We start from the raw sequence: 17,523 nt of genomic DNA, 5'->3' as shown, positions 1-17,523 counted from the left end.
CAGATCATTTGGAACTGCTTACTATAGAAGGAATACAAGACAAAGCCCTAGGTCCTTGGCTCCTAACTGCTCTGAGGGGAGGGGTGCTAGACTGAAGTGTAGGGTTGCCAGATAGAGCAAAGAAAAATACAGAATGCCCAATTAAATTTGAATTTGAGATAAACAAATAGTTTTAGTAAAATTGTACCCTATGCAGTATCTCAGGTTGGGGTTGGATACAGTCTCCAACCCTACCTTTGCCTGCTCAGTCATCACCAAGGAGGGCGGGCTCTAAGCTAAAGCCCATCCAAAGACTCAGTCTCAACTCTCGGACACCACACACTTGAGATTCATTTGTCGCTCCACCTATGCAGATAATTAGGTTACTATATTTATAATAGCACCAATTGTGTAGTTGGCACACATATGCATAGGCTCTTTTTAGATAATTTTCACTTATACTATTTTTATTTCTCTCCTTAAAAATGGGAAGTAAAAAAGGCACTCCCTCAAAATTTTTTGCCCACCTAAGCTTTAGGTAATGTTAAAGAACAAAAATTTAACTGAGTAAATTTAAAGATCAAATTGGCTTTATTCAAAAGTTCGTGACTTTGGGTAGCATCCCATCTAGACACAGAAAGGAGTCTCACAAAGCTGTAGAAAGGTAGAAAGGGGGTGATGCACTAAAGCCAGGCGAGAGATTCTGGAAATATTGCAATTTTATGCACACTAGCTTATCTTACTATTTCAAGATGTTTTTGCCCTTATAAAGTCTGTTTTGTTTGTCATTTTATCTGAATTTTTTAGGTCCAGATACCATGTTTGCTGTGTGCCCTCTCCTACATTCCCTTTAAGCTGATTTCTTTAGAGACATTTAGAAAGTACAAAAGTTATAAGCGTGAAATACAAAGGGGGATTAATTTTTAAAAACCTGAAGTTATCTTTCTAATATATATTTTAGTGAGTTAAATAAATATCACTTAAGAAAGGTTCTTATCCCTAAATGGGAATTTTCATAATATATTTAATAGTTTAAATTCAAGTAGTTAATTTTTAAATTTTGTCTCATTAATTTTTCCTAAGATAAATAATTATAACACATCTCATCTTTGTTTATTATCAGCTGTCAAATAAGAGAAAATGCAGTAGAACGAGTCATGGCTCAAATAAAAAAACTTAGGGAAAAGAACCAAAAATATCATGAAAGAGTGAGTATAACATTTAAAGTATCTAGTCATTAATATTTATACAAATGCTTTTAAAAATTATGAATTACGAAGAATATTCTCTAGCAAATTATCTTCCTTAGGGCTTAGAGTTGACTAATTGACACTCTAGTGCTTTTGCATATGTGAGGCTAGGGGGTCCTGTCGTTCCTATCATGTTCATTGTAATGTCAAAGGAAGTCAACTTGAAAATTATGTTACTTAGATCGTGAGGATACTGCTTCTTATGTTCAAAATTATAAAGCTCTGAAATCACATTTAATTTTAATTTCTTATTTAACCAAACTATAAAACACAGGTTCCCTATTTTTAAATTTCTGTATCATTTTTCTTCAGGTTTTCAGTGTGTGCATATGTAATATTACTTGAACAGTACCATCTCAGTTGGTAAAAGACTAATTTAATGTTTAAGATGATGTATTGTTTTTATAAAATCAGATTAAAAAGAATATCCAAGAGGTGCTATATATGTCTATCAGGAAATAAAATTTGGAAGCAGTGAATAATAAACACAATTTATCTTTTAAGGCATCTCATGAATGAGGAAAAACTGAGTGTTCCTATTAAACATTTATTGTATATGGGCCCTGAAACATCCATACTTAACTGTTTTATTTTGCTTTTGTCTAAAAAGACTAAAATTTTAATGGAATCTGGGGTCAGAGACCTGAGTGTGCATTAATGTAATGTTGATGTCATTTTGGCCAAAACTGGTATGAGCCTCACTTTCCCTCTTAGAAAATGGGGATTCCTATCTCCCAAATAGGGCTAATTTGTTCATTCATTCAGCAAATATTTATTGAGCTAGACATGCTCTGATGGTGATAGAACTGTGACCCTGGCTTTGTCATGATTCTCAAGGATCAGTCTACCTGTCATAGGGACTAAAACAGAACCTTAGTCTATGGATGAGAATGGGAAGTCTGGCCGAGGTGCCCGGATGCAGGTTTCACTTGATGAGATCCAGAGCACGTAAGAGAAGTGAGCTGCCATTAAGGGAACCGGTGCACATCCCTTAGCTGGGATGGGACTCCTAGGTCATCTCTGGGACTTCAGTTTGCTTGTGGAAAGGGCAACAGATCAGGGCTGCAGAACCACTTTCACATAGCCCATCATTTGGAGTCAGAAACAAAGTTCTTGTTCCCATGAGACTCAAATATGGGTTAGGCCTAACTTCATTTTTGGGGTCATCAGTGAAACCATCAGTGAGGAGCATGGAGAGGCAGACTTTAGGTCCAACACTATGTATCTATTTCTTTCCATTTATGCTGTGACTGCCCCAGTTTAAGCCACCGTCGTCTCTCACCTATCCATCCTCTATTCAGTACATTTTCCAGTGCAACCAGAATTACCCTTGGAACACTGTAAACCTTTCAGTGCTTAAAACCCTGCGGTGACTTACAGAAAATAAGATCCATTGTCCTTACTAACATCTTCAAGGCCCTGCCAAATCTGACTTCTGCTCACCCCTACAGTGTTGTCTCTAGCCATTCCACCCTTTGCTAACCACTGCTTCTTTTAAATCTTGGAAAACTCAGTCTCTTTCTTGTTATTGTGCCTTTACCCAGGCTGTTTTCTTTTCCTGGAATGCTCTTCTCTTGGCTAGCTCCTTTTCATTCCGCCACTCTGAGCTGGAATGTTGTATAAAAACATATCTCCATATTACATGGGAAGCTCATTAAGCAGCAGCAATCAAATCTCACTTATTTTGTTTTTGTGGAAGGGCCCAGCATGAGTAGGTGTTCAATAAACATCTGTAGAGTTGACTCACACCACCAGTGGAAGGAAAAAATTTTAAGGTCACAGATATATTTAAATGGCTAAATTAAACATGACTTATTATCCAGACATATTTTTCTCTTCCGTTATGTCAAAATCAGAAATGCCCTTTATCTTTCCTCCCCAACATCTTCTCTTATGAGTTAGCTTTGTTTGGATATCACTTCATGTATTATCATTGCTCCATTTACCTCATTAGACATTTTGTAGTTCATTATTGTCAACTTCCTACCCTCCCAATTCATTCCTTCGCTCCTACTGTTCTACCACGACAGCTCTAGCAAAGGTTATCGATGACTAGTTAGGCAGTCCAGGGGCTCTTTCTCATCGTTATGATACCCCTCATCCCTGCAGCAGTTTGGCCCATCACCTTCAACTCCCTTTTCCTTTGACTTCTAGAGCATCACTTTCCCTTAATTTTCCTCCCACTTTTCTGACCATTTCTTCTTGTTTTTCATTCACTGCTCTTTTCCCACCCTTCTTATTACGGTATTTATCAGGGTTCAGATCTCAACCCTTCTCTTTCATTCTAAAGATCTTATGTAACACCATCGCTTCACGTATCATCTCTGTAGTGATAACTCATATGCACATGACAAAACTTCATAATACTGTACATTTAAAGAGCATATTAAAAAAGTGGTGAAATACAAATAAAGTGTTTAGTTAATAACACTGCACCAATGTCAATTTCCTGCTTTTGATAATGTGCTATGGATATATAAGATGTTATCATTGGGGAAAACTGTACTACTTTGGTAACTTCTTGTTCTTGTGTATCTTAGAAAGTTAAAAGGGTAAAGCCCATGAGAGGGTCTTATAACAAAATAGAATCAATGCTTTTTGTGTAGCTTATTTACCGAATATCCTTTTTAATATTTTATAATGTGATCATTATTCTTACCTCAAATAATATTTACTTTACTTTGTAGGATGAACATTCTTTTTTAGCACATTGGTGAATATAACTAACTAAATTGTACTTCCAGTATATCACTCAAAATAATTTTTCAGATATAGTGAACTGTACAACATTGTCAGGAACATTTCCCTTTCATTTGAAAGTCATATGGGGTTTGGAAAGTTAATATAGATGTTATTACATTTACATGTAATGCCAAATATGATTTAGTACTGTTTATGCAGCATTTGATTATATTTTTAGGACATAGGATACTGCTTTAATTTATAAATGAAAATACCACATGTTTAAGAATGGTCATTGTTTTAAAAATTTGATCTATAAGGACTGGTTTCCTTTTGAGAAGTATTGTGCTAATATGTAAAGTAAAAGGAAAATTTCTTTCTTTGTTACATAATATTTTTTTCTGAATAACATGTAGTGGTTTTTAAAGTGTCACTATCTTTGGAAATGTTTTGCCTGTATAGCATGATAAATATTTTTAGGCTGGAATTGATATTTTTAAGCTGGAGACCAATTTTGCCTTACTAAAATTAGCATAAATAAAATCAGATAAAGATTTACTTAGTATACAGACCATACATGATAGAGGAATGTTCCACTTCTACAAAAAATAAGTGGAAAATACATATTTGGAAAAAGTATTAGTGCAATATTCTGGCATGCAATATTTCCATTGCTATTATTCATGTTTCTATAAGTATTTCATTTTAAAATAACTATGTCAAGACAAAGTAACTCAAATATTTATAAGAAAACAAAACACAAATATATTTCATTCAAGAAAATGAATTTGAGAATCAAAGAGAAACATTGTTTATCAATTGCTAACATTGACCTTCATTTTCTTAAATTTTTTGAGATAATTATAAATTCATATGAAGTTATGAGAAATAATACAGACAGATCCAGTTTGTTTAACCATTTACCTATTGAAATACATATGAGTTGTTTCTAGTAATTGGCTATGACAAATAAAGCTTTTGTAAACATTTGTGTACAAGTTTTTATGTGAATATAAGGTTTCATTTCTCTGAGATAAATACCCAAGAATGCAGTTGCTGGGTTGTATGGTAAGCAAATGTTTAGTTTTGTAAGAAATTGGCATTCTTTTTTAACAGAGTAGCGGCAATATATGAGTGATCTACTTTTCTCTGCTTCCTTGTCAGCATTTGGTGATGTCACTACTTTATTTTAGACATTCTGATAGTGGGTAGTGATTCTCATTACAGTTCTAATTTGCATTTCTAATCGCTAATGATATTGAACATATGTCTTGTGTTTATTTGTCATCTATATATCCTCTTTGGTAAAATTTATCTTCGAGCTTTTTGCCTATTTTCTGACTGGAATTTTTTTTTTTTTACTGTTGAGTTGCAAGTTAAAAAAAAACAGATAGATAATTTTCTAGGTATGTCCTCTGTTGGATATGTTATATGCAAATATTTTCTCTCAGTCTGTGGTATATCTTTTCATCTTCATAACAGGATCTTTCACAGAGCAAAAGTTTTTAATTTTAATGAAGTCCAATATATTAATTTTTCCTTTTACAGAGCTTGCTTTTGGTGTCAAGTTTAAAAGTCGTTTGCCTAGTCTTACATTCCAAAGATTTTATGCTATGTTTTATTTTAAAATTATGATAATTTCACTGTTTCCACTTAAATCATGGTCCATTTTGAGTTAATTGCTGTATAAGGAGTGAGACAGTTTTTTGTTTTTTTTTTAATACAGTGGTAGAGAGAAAGAGATCTGATCTTTTCTTTTAAAGGCAATAATCCCATCATGGGTGCTTTCCATCATGACCTCATCTAAACCTAATTTCCTCTGAAGGCCCCAGCTCCAAATACCATCACACTGGGGGTAAGGGCTTCACCATGAATCTGGGGGGAACACAAACATTAAGCCCAGTGCACAGTACTTCATTCCTTTTAGGGCTGAATAATAAATCTGCCTGCTCATATCTGATACTAAGCCTTTCTAGTAAATTTTTCCTTTCAAATATTGTATTTTTTAGTGCCATCATTTTTATTTGGCTCCTTTTTTTTTTTTTTTGACAGGGCATCTCTCATATTTATTGATCAAATAGTTGTTAACAACAATAAAATTCTGTATAGGGGAGTCAATGCTCAATGCACAATCATTAATCCACCCCAAGCCTAATTCTCCTCAGTCTCCAATCTTCTGAAGCAAGTTCTTACATGGTGAACAAATTCTTATATAGTGAATAAGTTCTTACACGGTGAACAGTACAAGGGCATTCATCACAGAAACTTTCGGTTCTGATCACGCATTATGAACTATAAACAATCAGGTCAAATATGAATATTTGTTTGATTTTTATACTTGATTTATATGTGGATCCCACATTTCTCCCTTTATTATTATTATTATTATTATTTTTAATAAAATGCTGAATTGGTAGGTAGATGCAAGATAAAGGTAGAAACCATAGTTTAGTGTTGTAAGAGAGCAAATGTAGATGATCAGGTGTGTGCCTGTAGACTAAGTGTTAATCCAAGCTAGACAAGGGCAATAAAACATCCACAGATGCAGAAGATTTCTCTCAAAACAGGGAGGGTGTATTTGGCTCCTTTTTAAAAATTAACTTATTATTTCTTATTATTCCTGTTTTTTTTGGTAAGACATCATTCTCATGCTTTCCTTCAGTTCTTTAGATATGGTTTCCTTTCACTCTTTGAACATATTTAAGATAGACGGTTTAAAGTCTGTGTCTAGAACATCAAATGTCTGGGCCTCCTCAAGGACAGTTCCTATTGGTTGCCTTTTATCCCTGTGTGTAATAAAAATCCCACTAAGAATATGTGTATGTCATACTTTCTTGTTATTGCTATCTCATGATTTTTTTAGTTGCAAACTGGACATTTTGAATTATATTGTGACATACTGAGTTATATTGTGACAACTCCGGAAACTAGATCTTCTCCTTTCTCCAGGTTTTATTGCAGTTGCCGCATATTGTAGTTGTTTATGACTTTTTAAAAGCTGATTATGTAAAGCTTATATTTTTCCGTTGTGTGTGGCCACTGAAGTCTCTGCTCGCTTCCCTTAGTGGTCAGCTAATGACGGCACAGAGGTCTCCTTAAATGCCTCTAACTAATAAATCTCCAGGCCTTTGCTGAGGGGCTCTGGATGCTTGTTGGGGCCCTGCTGTCTACACCCAGGCAGACAGTTTTCAGTTTCATCTTAACCTTCACTCTTTGTTTCTGCAGAGGCTCAAGATCAGCCAGATGTGAGATCTCAGGAACTTCTTGGGTCTTTCCTGAGCGAATGCAGAGCCCTGAGTATATGCACACAGCCCTATACACACCTGAGGCCTTTTAGACTCCCAGGAATATGTCAGTTTTCAAGCCCCCTATGGACATCTCATCTCCAGCTTTCCTTTAAGTTTTTGTTTTTGTCAACTTACTTACCACCTCAAGGAACTGCAATGTTTAAAATTACTCTGATTGTTTTTGACAAACATCAATCTGGGAAAAGGCTGTTCACAGACTGGGCAAGCTCTGAGTCAGGTCAAATAAATACAAAGTTTGCTGGTGGAATTTTCCAGGAACCTACCAGATGGGTCAAATAATGACCGTTATTTGGGCTTTGGGCTTTGGAAGAGTTCTCCTCCCCTCTCTTCTCTCCCCTGTTCCCCAGGCTGCTAAGCTGCTGATTTTTGCCATGATTGCAAGGCTATTGGTTTTTAGGGCAAGTTACAGTGCCACAAAGTTCACTGTCCTTACCAAGATTTCAACCATTTTTCTTGAATAAACACACTCCCTGGAAGTTGTTTTAAGCCTATAATTTCCAGAGTTCTGAAAAGTTGATTTTGACGATTTTTGCTAATTTTCTCATTGCTTTTATGGAGGGGATTTTCTGAGGTTTTTACTCCACCACTCCTGTTTATGTCACTCCCAGTAAAATTTTAAAGAGTGGCTTGGAAGGAAAGAGATTCAGTTTTCAGATACGTGATATTATGAATCCCTTGGTATTAAAAATTCTTCAGAAACTTTTTAATTAAAGAATTAATTGTACTTTAGAATATTGCAAACAAAAGATCAGGAAGTTAAACTAAATTTTGAATATTATACCTTTTTAAGCTTTATTTCCATTTTTTTAAATCACTCAAATCCTACCTGGTCCTGGTGTTTTGTGTTTTTTTGTTTTGTTTCGGCAGTTTTATTGGGTATTTGGGATTTTTTTTTCTTTATCAATACTGAGCATCATAAAGTTAATTATCCATTTCTTTTGTTCAATTATTAATCAAAGTTTTAAATTGAATTCTAATGCACTGAAATGACAATCACTTCATACAGCCTATGGAATAACTTAAAGCACATTGCAGATACATTAAAATCCTGTCAGTTTATTAAACTAGTGCTGCATTGGCTAAACAATTTTAAGAAATCAAAATTTTCAGCTCTCCAGTTTAATGTTTGTTGGATTAAGTAAAAGGCAAAGAACTGAGCTTTAGTAGGCTGTAGCACTATCAAGAAATCACAAATATTTAGATGAGATGAAAGGCCCTTGCTGCTCACAGCTTGGCCTGTGGGCCAGCTGACTTGACATCACCTGGAGCTCGCTGAGAAAGCAGAACGGTGAGCCTCATGCCAAACTTACTAAATTAGAATCCGCAGTCCAACAAGAACCCCACATGCTTGGTGTATACATTAAAGCTTGAGAAGCATGGGCCTAGATGATGAACTTTGGGAAAGAAATTACTTTTAGCATAGAGTATGCAAGCACATTAAGAGGATTAAAGACAAAAATATTAGAAATAAAATATAATGTTGAAAAAGTTGAGAAAATTAAATTAGAGGAAAAAAAGTAATTTTTAAAATATTTTAAGCAAATACATTTTATTAGGCTTAAGAAATTGAAGGAGAAACACCAGGGAAATGAATATTGTAACTTAAAGGGAGCCTAAAAAAATTACAAGGAAATGTATTAAGTTCACACACACTAAACTATTTCTGCACATATGTAATAAAATAGCAAGGGCAAGAATAAACTCTAAGGTGACTAAATAAGAATCTTAGAAACATACATAGGAAATCCACAAGAGGAACCCAGTCTATATTTTGGGTGTGAAGTATTGGAATGGTGAGTAAACATCACCTTAAGAGAAGACAATTAGGGTCATTTGTGAGAAAGCAAAGAATAATGTAAATTCCAAAAGTGGAGTACTTTTTGTCAATTTTTTTTCACTGAAATATTCATAGCATCTAGAGGACTACGTGGCACACGGTAAAAGTTCCATAAATATTGACTAAGTGAATGATGGATGCTACAACAGAATAGTGTTGGTAGTGGGAGACTGAAGAAATTGACCTCCAAGGTCTTACCTTAATGTTCACTAATCCTATGATAGGGTGATAGCTTAGTATATTAATAACAATTTTTGAAGTGTAACTTTCTATCCAGTGGCTACTGTGTTAATGGGTTCAATTTTATTCTGTGTCTTCCATGTCCCATAAACTCTTAGAGATAATATTATACAATTTATTCTATTAAATGTTTCTTCCTCACTTTGCAAACCTCAGTGTGTGGCTCTGTTTTGAAGAAAATCAATGTAAATACTTCAACAGATGTAGTTAACTCCTGTTGATTTTCATGACAGAATAAATGCTTAAAGCATGAGCAGACTTGGCACTTACAGAACCTGCTAAAGGAACTGAGCGAAGAGAAGTCAGAGGGATTACCAGTTGTAACAAGAGAAGACGTGGAAAAAGCAATGAAGGAAAAATGGCAGTTTGAAAGAGACCAGGAACGAAACTTAAAAGGTGATTTAGGAACTTAGGAAATTATCATAAAGCTGTATTAAGTTATTTCTTGAATATATTCATGCTTTTGTTCCATAACACATTCAAAATGCTGTGAACATATTTCAAATGACATCATGATCACTTCAGCCACAAACCCATGCAGGTAACTGGTCAGGAGAGGGAAACAAAGTGGGCGGAGCTGTGGGAGCCAACGGAGGAGGTGGAGGAGGGGCGTTGATTGAAAACAGAGAAAGCCATGTGCCTCAACCCCCGACGAGGTCCTGTTATATACCACCCCGAACTCCTTGCAGTGGGGATTTGTTCTTTCTTTTGGGACATTTTCTTGTTTGGCAGCTCCAGTGGCTTCAACCTCAGTTCAGACTGGGGAATGATAAGGTGAATACAACGAAGCTTTTCTCCCAATATCCCTAAAGGAGCTAAACACCCACCTTCCTATCACCATTTGGATGGGGAGAGCAGGACTAGAATTGGAATGGGAGAGTTTGGGGGGCAGGGATAGACACGATGCTCAGTTCAGAAGGTGAAACAGCCAGCACACACAGTGCTCTCGCCATGAGCTTAGGAAAACCGGTTGTGGGGTTAAGTCTCACACAGTTTTGCACATGCATTGTTTTTTAAATTCCTATTCCTTTATCCTAAAAGTGCTGCTGAGATTTCTAAAACCACATTTCTGGAATCTCTATAAATACCATCTCTGTTAGGAAGCTAGAAAACATGGAAAAGAGACTTGAGTGCTCTCAGGAAGCAGTACTAGAAGCTGGGAGGCAAAACAGGGACTAGATTTTTCCCGAATTTCTCCAGGTATTTCAGAGAGCCTACTTACCTAAGCACTCTGCACAGAACAGGCATCCTGTTAGTAGGTACTTGTTGTTTTGAATGAACCTGTTACAAAGGACAAACACCAATCAGCAAACTGCTTGTTTAGGGGTCTCCAAAACTGTTCCATAAACTTCCTCCAAGTCTTTTTATGAGCAACAGTGAAATTATGGGGTGGTAGGTAATGTATTTTGTGGCTCCTCTCCCAGAGAGTTTTGCTTATGTGTGGAAGGAACACTTTAGTAAGTTCCTTGTGATGAGAGTAGACCACAAAGGACACAAGATGTGCTCAATTAACTGCCTTCCAAGGGAATGTGCCCAGGTAGTGCGGTGTGCCTGCTTATGGTCTGGGCTGAGCACTGGGGTATGTGTGTCACACCAGAGTAGGGCCGAGCTGGGTGACAGTACAGCAGAGGAGGGCTGGGCACAAGTGGTGGTCCAAGGAAGAAAGAAGCTCATAGACACGGAGGAAGAGAAGGAAAGTGAGAGAGCAGAGGTGTCTGAAAAGGCTTTCTCAGGCAGTTCTGCTATGTACCAAGGAGTCACTTGCAACTCAGTTTGGTTAATGAAGCAGCAGCAGCTTCATTTGGCAGCTCTTTACAATGCCGACTCTCACTTCATTCCAGACCTGCTGAATCAGAATCTGCATTTTGACAAGAACCTAGGGGCTTCTCTTCACAGTAAGGCTTGCAAAGTACTGATGTAACCCCTCTCTTCCAACTTTTAGTGAGGACTCTTTAGTTGCAAGGATAAAAATCTAACCCAAACTAGCTAAGCATCAAGAGGATGTTAGTTTTTTCATAAACAAACAGAAAAGGCAGGGTGCTATTGACCTGGACGCAGAGCCCTACACACTGTCAGAGCTCAGCTTTTTTTAAATCTGCCTCTCCCCATTCCTCTTCTACCCCCTTTTCCCCATAACCCCTCCCTTCATCCCCCCACTTACCACTCTGCTTTATCTTCCCCTTGTAAGTTGGCTTTTTTTTCTAAAGCTGTTGTTTCCATGAGGCTGGAACTCTGACCATGGATATCTCTGGTCCTACATCCTTTGAGCCTCAAAATGGAGACAAAAGAGATGTGTTTTCTACTAGTTTCAGTGAAAATATTTCGAGAGAAGGACTCTGAACATGTGCCTAGCTTGGAGTACATGCTGATCCCTGGACCAATCCTTGTGGCCAGGAGAGGTCCCTGTAATTAGCCCACTTATTTGACAAGGGCTAGGCGAAGGGAAGGGAGAGGAATTCTGGGAAAGTAGAACAAACAGTCACTATGTCCACCTGTTTTTCAAAATCTTCAGTGACATCAACCAAACCTTCCTACAAAGGCAGAATATGGCACAGGGCTGACACAGCAGCATTATTCTGCTCACAGAAAATGATACCTGACCATATGGGTTATAGGGGTATTGACTGTTTAATGTCAATAACAAGTGTCATTTATTAAGGAATTTAAAATATAACATTTCTTATAAAACATATAAAATATATTACCTTTGGAAAAAAACATGTCTGGCGTCCTTCTGGACCTCTGTACTGAAGAACATTCCTCTGGCCTGACAGGAATACTTCAGTCATTTCATAAGCATTTATTGAGCACCAATTAATCGCCAGACTCTGGGTTAAGTGCTAGATTTGCAGAGGTAAGTATGCTGTGGTCTTGCCTTCAGGGAGCTCTCAAACAAGACAGTGTGTGGTCATGAGCCAAACGGCTGTTAGGTTCATTGTACCTGGCTCTCTGTAATGCCTTCTTTTCCAAAACATCAATAGCATGGAAGTCAGCCTAACAACTGAGTAGAATATCATGTTAAACAATTACACCAGGGCAAACTGAAAGTTTAAATGGTTGAGAGAGCTTGATATTTGTCCATATTTAACTGGGAACTTACCTTTCACTCTGAAGTCATGGCAAGTGGGGCCATGTTCTTATGACTCTCATGTGCCATCATTATACACAAGGGAAGTCCAAACAAGAGAACTTTAGATGAATGAGTCAAACACATATTTACAAAAATGGTTCCCAAAGGACCATGGAAGGATGTAAGTTGAAATCACTTTGCCCAGAGGCATGATGACCAGAAAAATGACAATTTACTTACAAAAAGTATGTGATATATTGTACAAAATAGGCTATCACAGGAATAATTTTATCCTGTGGGCTCCTAGGCATTGTAGGTTGCTCTCAATCATAGCCCAATACCACACATTGGCTTTATAAGTGGAAGTTTAATTTGACTTAGCTTTTGCATCATGAGGGTGAGATAAACAAAAGTTTGAATAGTTTGTTTCCTCAAATTATAGATATAAAATCATATTTATGAGTTAACAGCATCTTAATATCAGACCTTAACTTCATAAAATCAGATTACAAGGTTGTGGTTACAAGGACAACAGAAATGACATGGTGTCTTGATTTTCTTTCAACAGAAATGCGCACGCAAATAACTAATGCTGAGAAATTATTTCTTGAGAAACTCAGCGAGAAGGAATATTGGGAAGAGTACAAGAATGTAGGGAGTGAACAGCATGCTAAACTCATTATCTCCTTACAAAATGACATCAGTAGAGTTAAAGAGAATGCAGAGAAAATGTCAGGTCAGTTGTAACAAAGCTGGTTCAAATTCAGTAAAAAACTTGAGGGGGCAGACATTTGGTGGAAGAAAAACCTGGGTACTCTCTGAATCATTCATTCCTCTCTGCTGTCAGTGCAAACAGCTATGAACTGTGCTTGGAGTGGGATGGAGGGAGGGGGAGAAGTGCTAGCTGAGGAAGAAGCTCCCCTCAGCAGGTGGTGTCTGCACACCCCCACACCCCTTGTGGGGCAGATTCCTATCAGGAAAGGAATTTGCCTGAGGCAAGCCAGAGCAGCTCAGCCAGGCTGCACAACCACAGTCTGGCAGAGAAATGCCCAGGCAAACGCCATGCTGTAGGCAGAAAACTGGAGAACAAATGTGAGCTGGGAAGTAGGAAGGGTAGTGCAGGATGGCTTCAGGTGGGATGAAGCTTACCAGGACTCAGTGCAGGAGCCATAAGGCCACCTCTCTGTTGCTGAGGTGAGCCCAGTGGCTTAAAAAGAACATCAGAGACCCCAGAGACAAGACAGTCACAGGATGGAATAAATGGGAGAAATCTGGCCCACAAGAGCCCTGTGGGTGGATGGCAGCTCTGAGCCCAGCTGGTGACGGTGCCCTGGGTTGTAGGGCATCAAGCGGCCTTGTTTCCATGATCCCCTGCTGGGGGCCTGTCTGGACACCCTGCTCTGGACCAATTATTGTGTCAGTTTCTCAGCTTAGGGCCTCTGCACCACAATGGTAAATTTGCAAACTTGCCCCCAAATCAGTCTGGGCTTGGGGTTCCAGTTTTTCAAAAGGTTCTTCTCCCCAAAGGAAAAGGAGAGAATAAAGTGATGCCCTTCTACCCCTGTCTATCTGCAGCCACTCAGGTCCTCTCTGGATAGAATACTATTACCAGTCTCATGTGTAGCCTCTGTCAGAAGTATGCCATGCATGTGGCAATGTATACAAAGCATGCGACACATACCATTTTCACTTGCTTTGTCATTAACAATATGGATATCCTTACAGATCAGTGCATACTGGCCCTTCTTCATTCTTCCAATGTCTACTTTTTGTTGCTCTCTAATGTTTTTAACCAGTCCCCTACTCTTAAGCCTTTGTTTCCTATCCTTTACTATGACAAATAATGCCGTAATGACTATCCTTACCCATATCTCATTTTACTGGAATGAGTATCTGTGTACTTAAGTAACTTATGTGTCTATCTACAGAGGAAATGGCTGGTCCAAACAACTGTTTATTTTTATTCATTTTGATAGGCATGGCCCTCCATAGAGGTCGTACCCAGTTTAGTCCTCCCAGTGTGCACGAGGATGCCTGGTACTCACACTTTCAACAACAGGGAATGTTACTCAACTTTCTGTTCTTTGCCCGTCTTAAAGGTAGAAAACAGTATCTCATTGTAGCTCTAATTTTCATTTCTCTTATTATAAAAGATAGTGAATATCTTTTCATAAGTTCAAGAACCACATGAATATCCTTTTCTGTGAAAGAACCACCTATGCACATCCTTCATCCATTTTTCTATTATGTGGTTGAGCTCTTTATATTTTATGGAAACAAGCTCTTTAACTGTGATATAAAGTATACATTTTTCTTGTTATTAGTCTTGTTTACAGGGTATATTTATGAGGAATTTTTGTGGTTTTATATACCCAATTTTGTAGTCCTTGTTTTATCATTTCTGACATTATGAATAAATGCTTCAGTATTTTCTTCTAGTATTTTTATGGCTTTATGTTTATATTTAAATATTCAATTTTTTTTGCGAGGTAGGAAACAACTTTATTTTTGCCAAATGGTTTTCCAGTTGTTTCAGCATCATCTATCAAATAATCCATTTTTACCCCACTGGTTTGAAATGTTGACTTTATCATACTTTGTATTTGGGTCTCTTTCTACATTTTCTATTCTGTTCCACTAATCTATGTAATTGTGCACCAGTACCATTCTTTTAATAGAGTTATCATTATAGTATGTTAAAAAATTTTAAATATTTTTCCAGCATTTATTTTATATTTTTAAAGTAGGAAGAGTGATCGTCTCATATCAACTTAACCCATTATCTTGATCAGAAATTTGGGTGATTTGAGCTAAAAATTTTCATGCTGTTGTATCCAATTTGGGGATGGTGGTAATAACACTTACATACTAAATTACTTGCTGGTCGAACTTCTTTGTAGAACCGATTTTAGGTGTTATGGGAAAACAGTGGCTATGGGCTCCTTGCATTTGCCCTTAGTTTTAGGTGCTTCCAGCCATGCAGGTAGCAGCAGCGACTCTGGATACCTGGGGCCACTGATGGATAACAAACGCGCAGGACACCTAAACGGGTTTACCTAAAGCCTTATTCCCGTTCTCCCTCCTATCCCACCTCCTCTCTCCCTCCTGATGTGTCTGGAATTCTCCTCCCACACCCGTGACCATGGGGTTTGCGTCAGTTGACTGCTTTACTTACAGTCCTGTCCAGATCTGCCGTGAGAGAGCTGGTAGGCAGTCCTGCTAAATCTTGCCTGAGCTCTGACTGGAGAGAGGGATGATGATGCCCTAGCAGAGAGATAGGGGTCTGCATTTGTGGGGGTTGGCAGAGGAGGAGATTCAGAGCTAGAGGCCAAAGGAAAAGTTGTTGTTCCTCCAAGGACAATACGTTCCCTGCATCGGGGGAATGCAGGTGAAGTAAGACTTGCATGGGGGAAAAGTAGTACTCTGAAAACCCTATAAGAACACCCCCATGAGAGGAGGATTCAACCTTGAATGCCAACCTTAAAGGATCAGGAAGTGGGACATTAGCCTGAGATACTATCGGTCAGTGAAAGCTTTCTTGTTCCTTCTCCTGTTCCCCTTCAGTCCTGAAGGAGGGGGCAGAGAAGCTCAAGTCAGAGGAAATAGTAGTAGGTCCAAGCAGGGTGGGAACAGCCTTAGTTTTGAATGAAGTTTACAGTTTTGATTATTACAAAGATTGGATATATTAATTACTGTTTGGAAGACCTCTTATTATCACAAAGGAGTCAGGAAATTCATAGGATTTGCCATGCATCTTACTGAGAGTTGCTAGACTCACAATATGAATTTTAAAGGCAAGAGATAAAAATAAGGTTGCTTACCTAAGTGTCTCTCAGTAGATGAATGGATAAAGAAGATGTGGCACATATACACAATGGAATACCATTCAGCCATAAGAAAGAAACAAATCCGACCATTTACAACAACATGGATGGAGCTAGAGGGTATTATGCTCAGTGAAATAAGTAAAACAGAGAAAGACAAATACCAAATGATTTCCCTCATTTTTTTTTTTTGTGGAGTATAACAATGAAGCAAAACTGAATGAACAAAACAGCAGCAGACTCAAGAGACTCCAAGAAGGGACTAGCAGTTCCCAAAGGGGAGGGCAGATAGGGAGGGGGAAGGGGATTGAGGGGTATTATGATTGGTACACATGGTGTGGGGGGGGGTTATGGGGAAGATAGTGTAGTGGGGAAGATAGTGTAGCACAGAGAAGATAAGTAATGACTCTGTGGCATCTTACGACACTGAGGGACAGTGACCGCAGTGGGGCAGGGGGGTACTCAATAATGTGGATGAATGTAGTAACCGCATTGTTTTTCATGTGAAACCTTCATATCATATCAATGATACCTTAATAAAAAAAATAATAAGGTTGCTTAATATCCCAAGGTCATGTTTGCTGGATGTAACACCTGTAGTGAGGAATGGAAGAACAGAAGACAGCAAGAGAAGGCCGTGGGATCAGTGGTGGCCCTCGGGATGGCTCCTCCCTACATGTCCCTCTCCTAGTCTGTGACTGTCTCCCTCATGGAGCCCCTGCTTTGCTCTCTGTCCTGTCCCCATTCTCTTCTTGCTTCCCCAGACCAATTCTTACAGTATTCTGCAGCCCAGATTCTGAAAAGAGCCGCTGTGATCACCTGCCAAATCAACGATAGGCACAGCCATTTGCCCATGCTCTCTTGGTCCTCAGACAGCCCAGCCCGCACCATTCTACGGGCAGCGTTCCGGCCCTGCGCTGGGAGCATGGGAGGAACACCTAGAGCCTGAGACTTCAGCAAGGAGATCTTGGGATGCTGGTTCTAGGAAACACAGTCACTGACATATGCAGGACAAGGCTTTTTTTTGTCACCAAAATGAAAGGGAACCTTTCATTAGGTCTAGGAATATAGAAAGTGTGGGGTTATTACAAGTCATTAGCTATTAGAATCACAGGGCATTTTTACTTTTGTTCTTTACTAGGAGCACAGGACAAGGATCCTAAAAAGTCCATGTACACCAATAGCAAGTTAGAAGACTTGGGTTCAAGTCAATTTACAAAAAGTGGAGTTTTTTTGAGCATCAATTTCCTCATCTGTAAAGTGAGAGTTCTTCTGGGACCTCCAAGAGAACTCACTGTTCCAGCACCTGCTTTTCTACACCTTTATCTCATCT

At 38.3% G+C, this 17,523-nt stretch overlaps 1 protein-coding gene across 5 annotated transcripts in view; it reads left to right on the top strand.

Annotated features, from left to right (window-relative positions):
- CCDC83 (coiled-coil domain containing 83) overlaps positions 1-17,523 on the top strand; it is a 47,564-nt gene that overhangs the window by 10,222 nt on the left and 19,819 nt on the right. For 4 of the 5 annotated variants that reach the window (XM_073215933.1, XM_073215931.1, XM_073215930.1 and 1 more), the window contains 4 exons: positions 1,103-1,187; positions 9,530-9,692; positions 12,935-13,102; positions 14,343-14,465. In XM_073215933.1, coding sequence (XP_073072034.1) covers positions 1,137-1,187; positions 9,530-9,692; positions 12,935-13,102; positions 14,343-14,465 — 505 coding nt within the window. In that variant the 5' untranslated portion in view covers positions 1,103-1,136. The remainder of the gene's footprint in view (positions 1-1,102; positions 1,188-9,529; positions 9,693-12,934; positions 13,103-14,342; positions 14,466-17,523) is intronic. The other variant, XM_073215932.1, reaches the window with a different exon arrangement.

The sequence above is a fragment of the Manis javanica genome, chromosome 11 (genome assembly GCF_040802235.1).
Source record: "Manis javanica isolate MJ-LG chromosome 11, MJ_LKY, whole genome shotgun sequence".
NCBI classification, from domain to species: Eukaryota; Metazoa; Chordata; class Mammalia; order Pholidota; family Manidae; genus Manis; species Manis javanica.
This window is presented reverse-complemented; position numbering and strand designations above follow the sequence as displayed.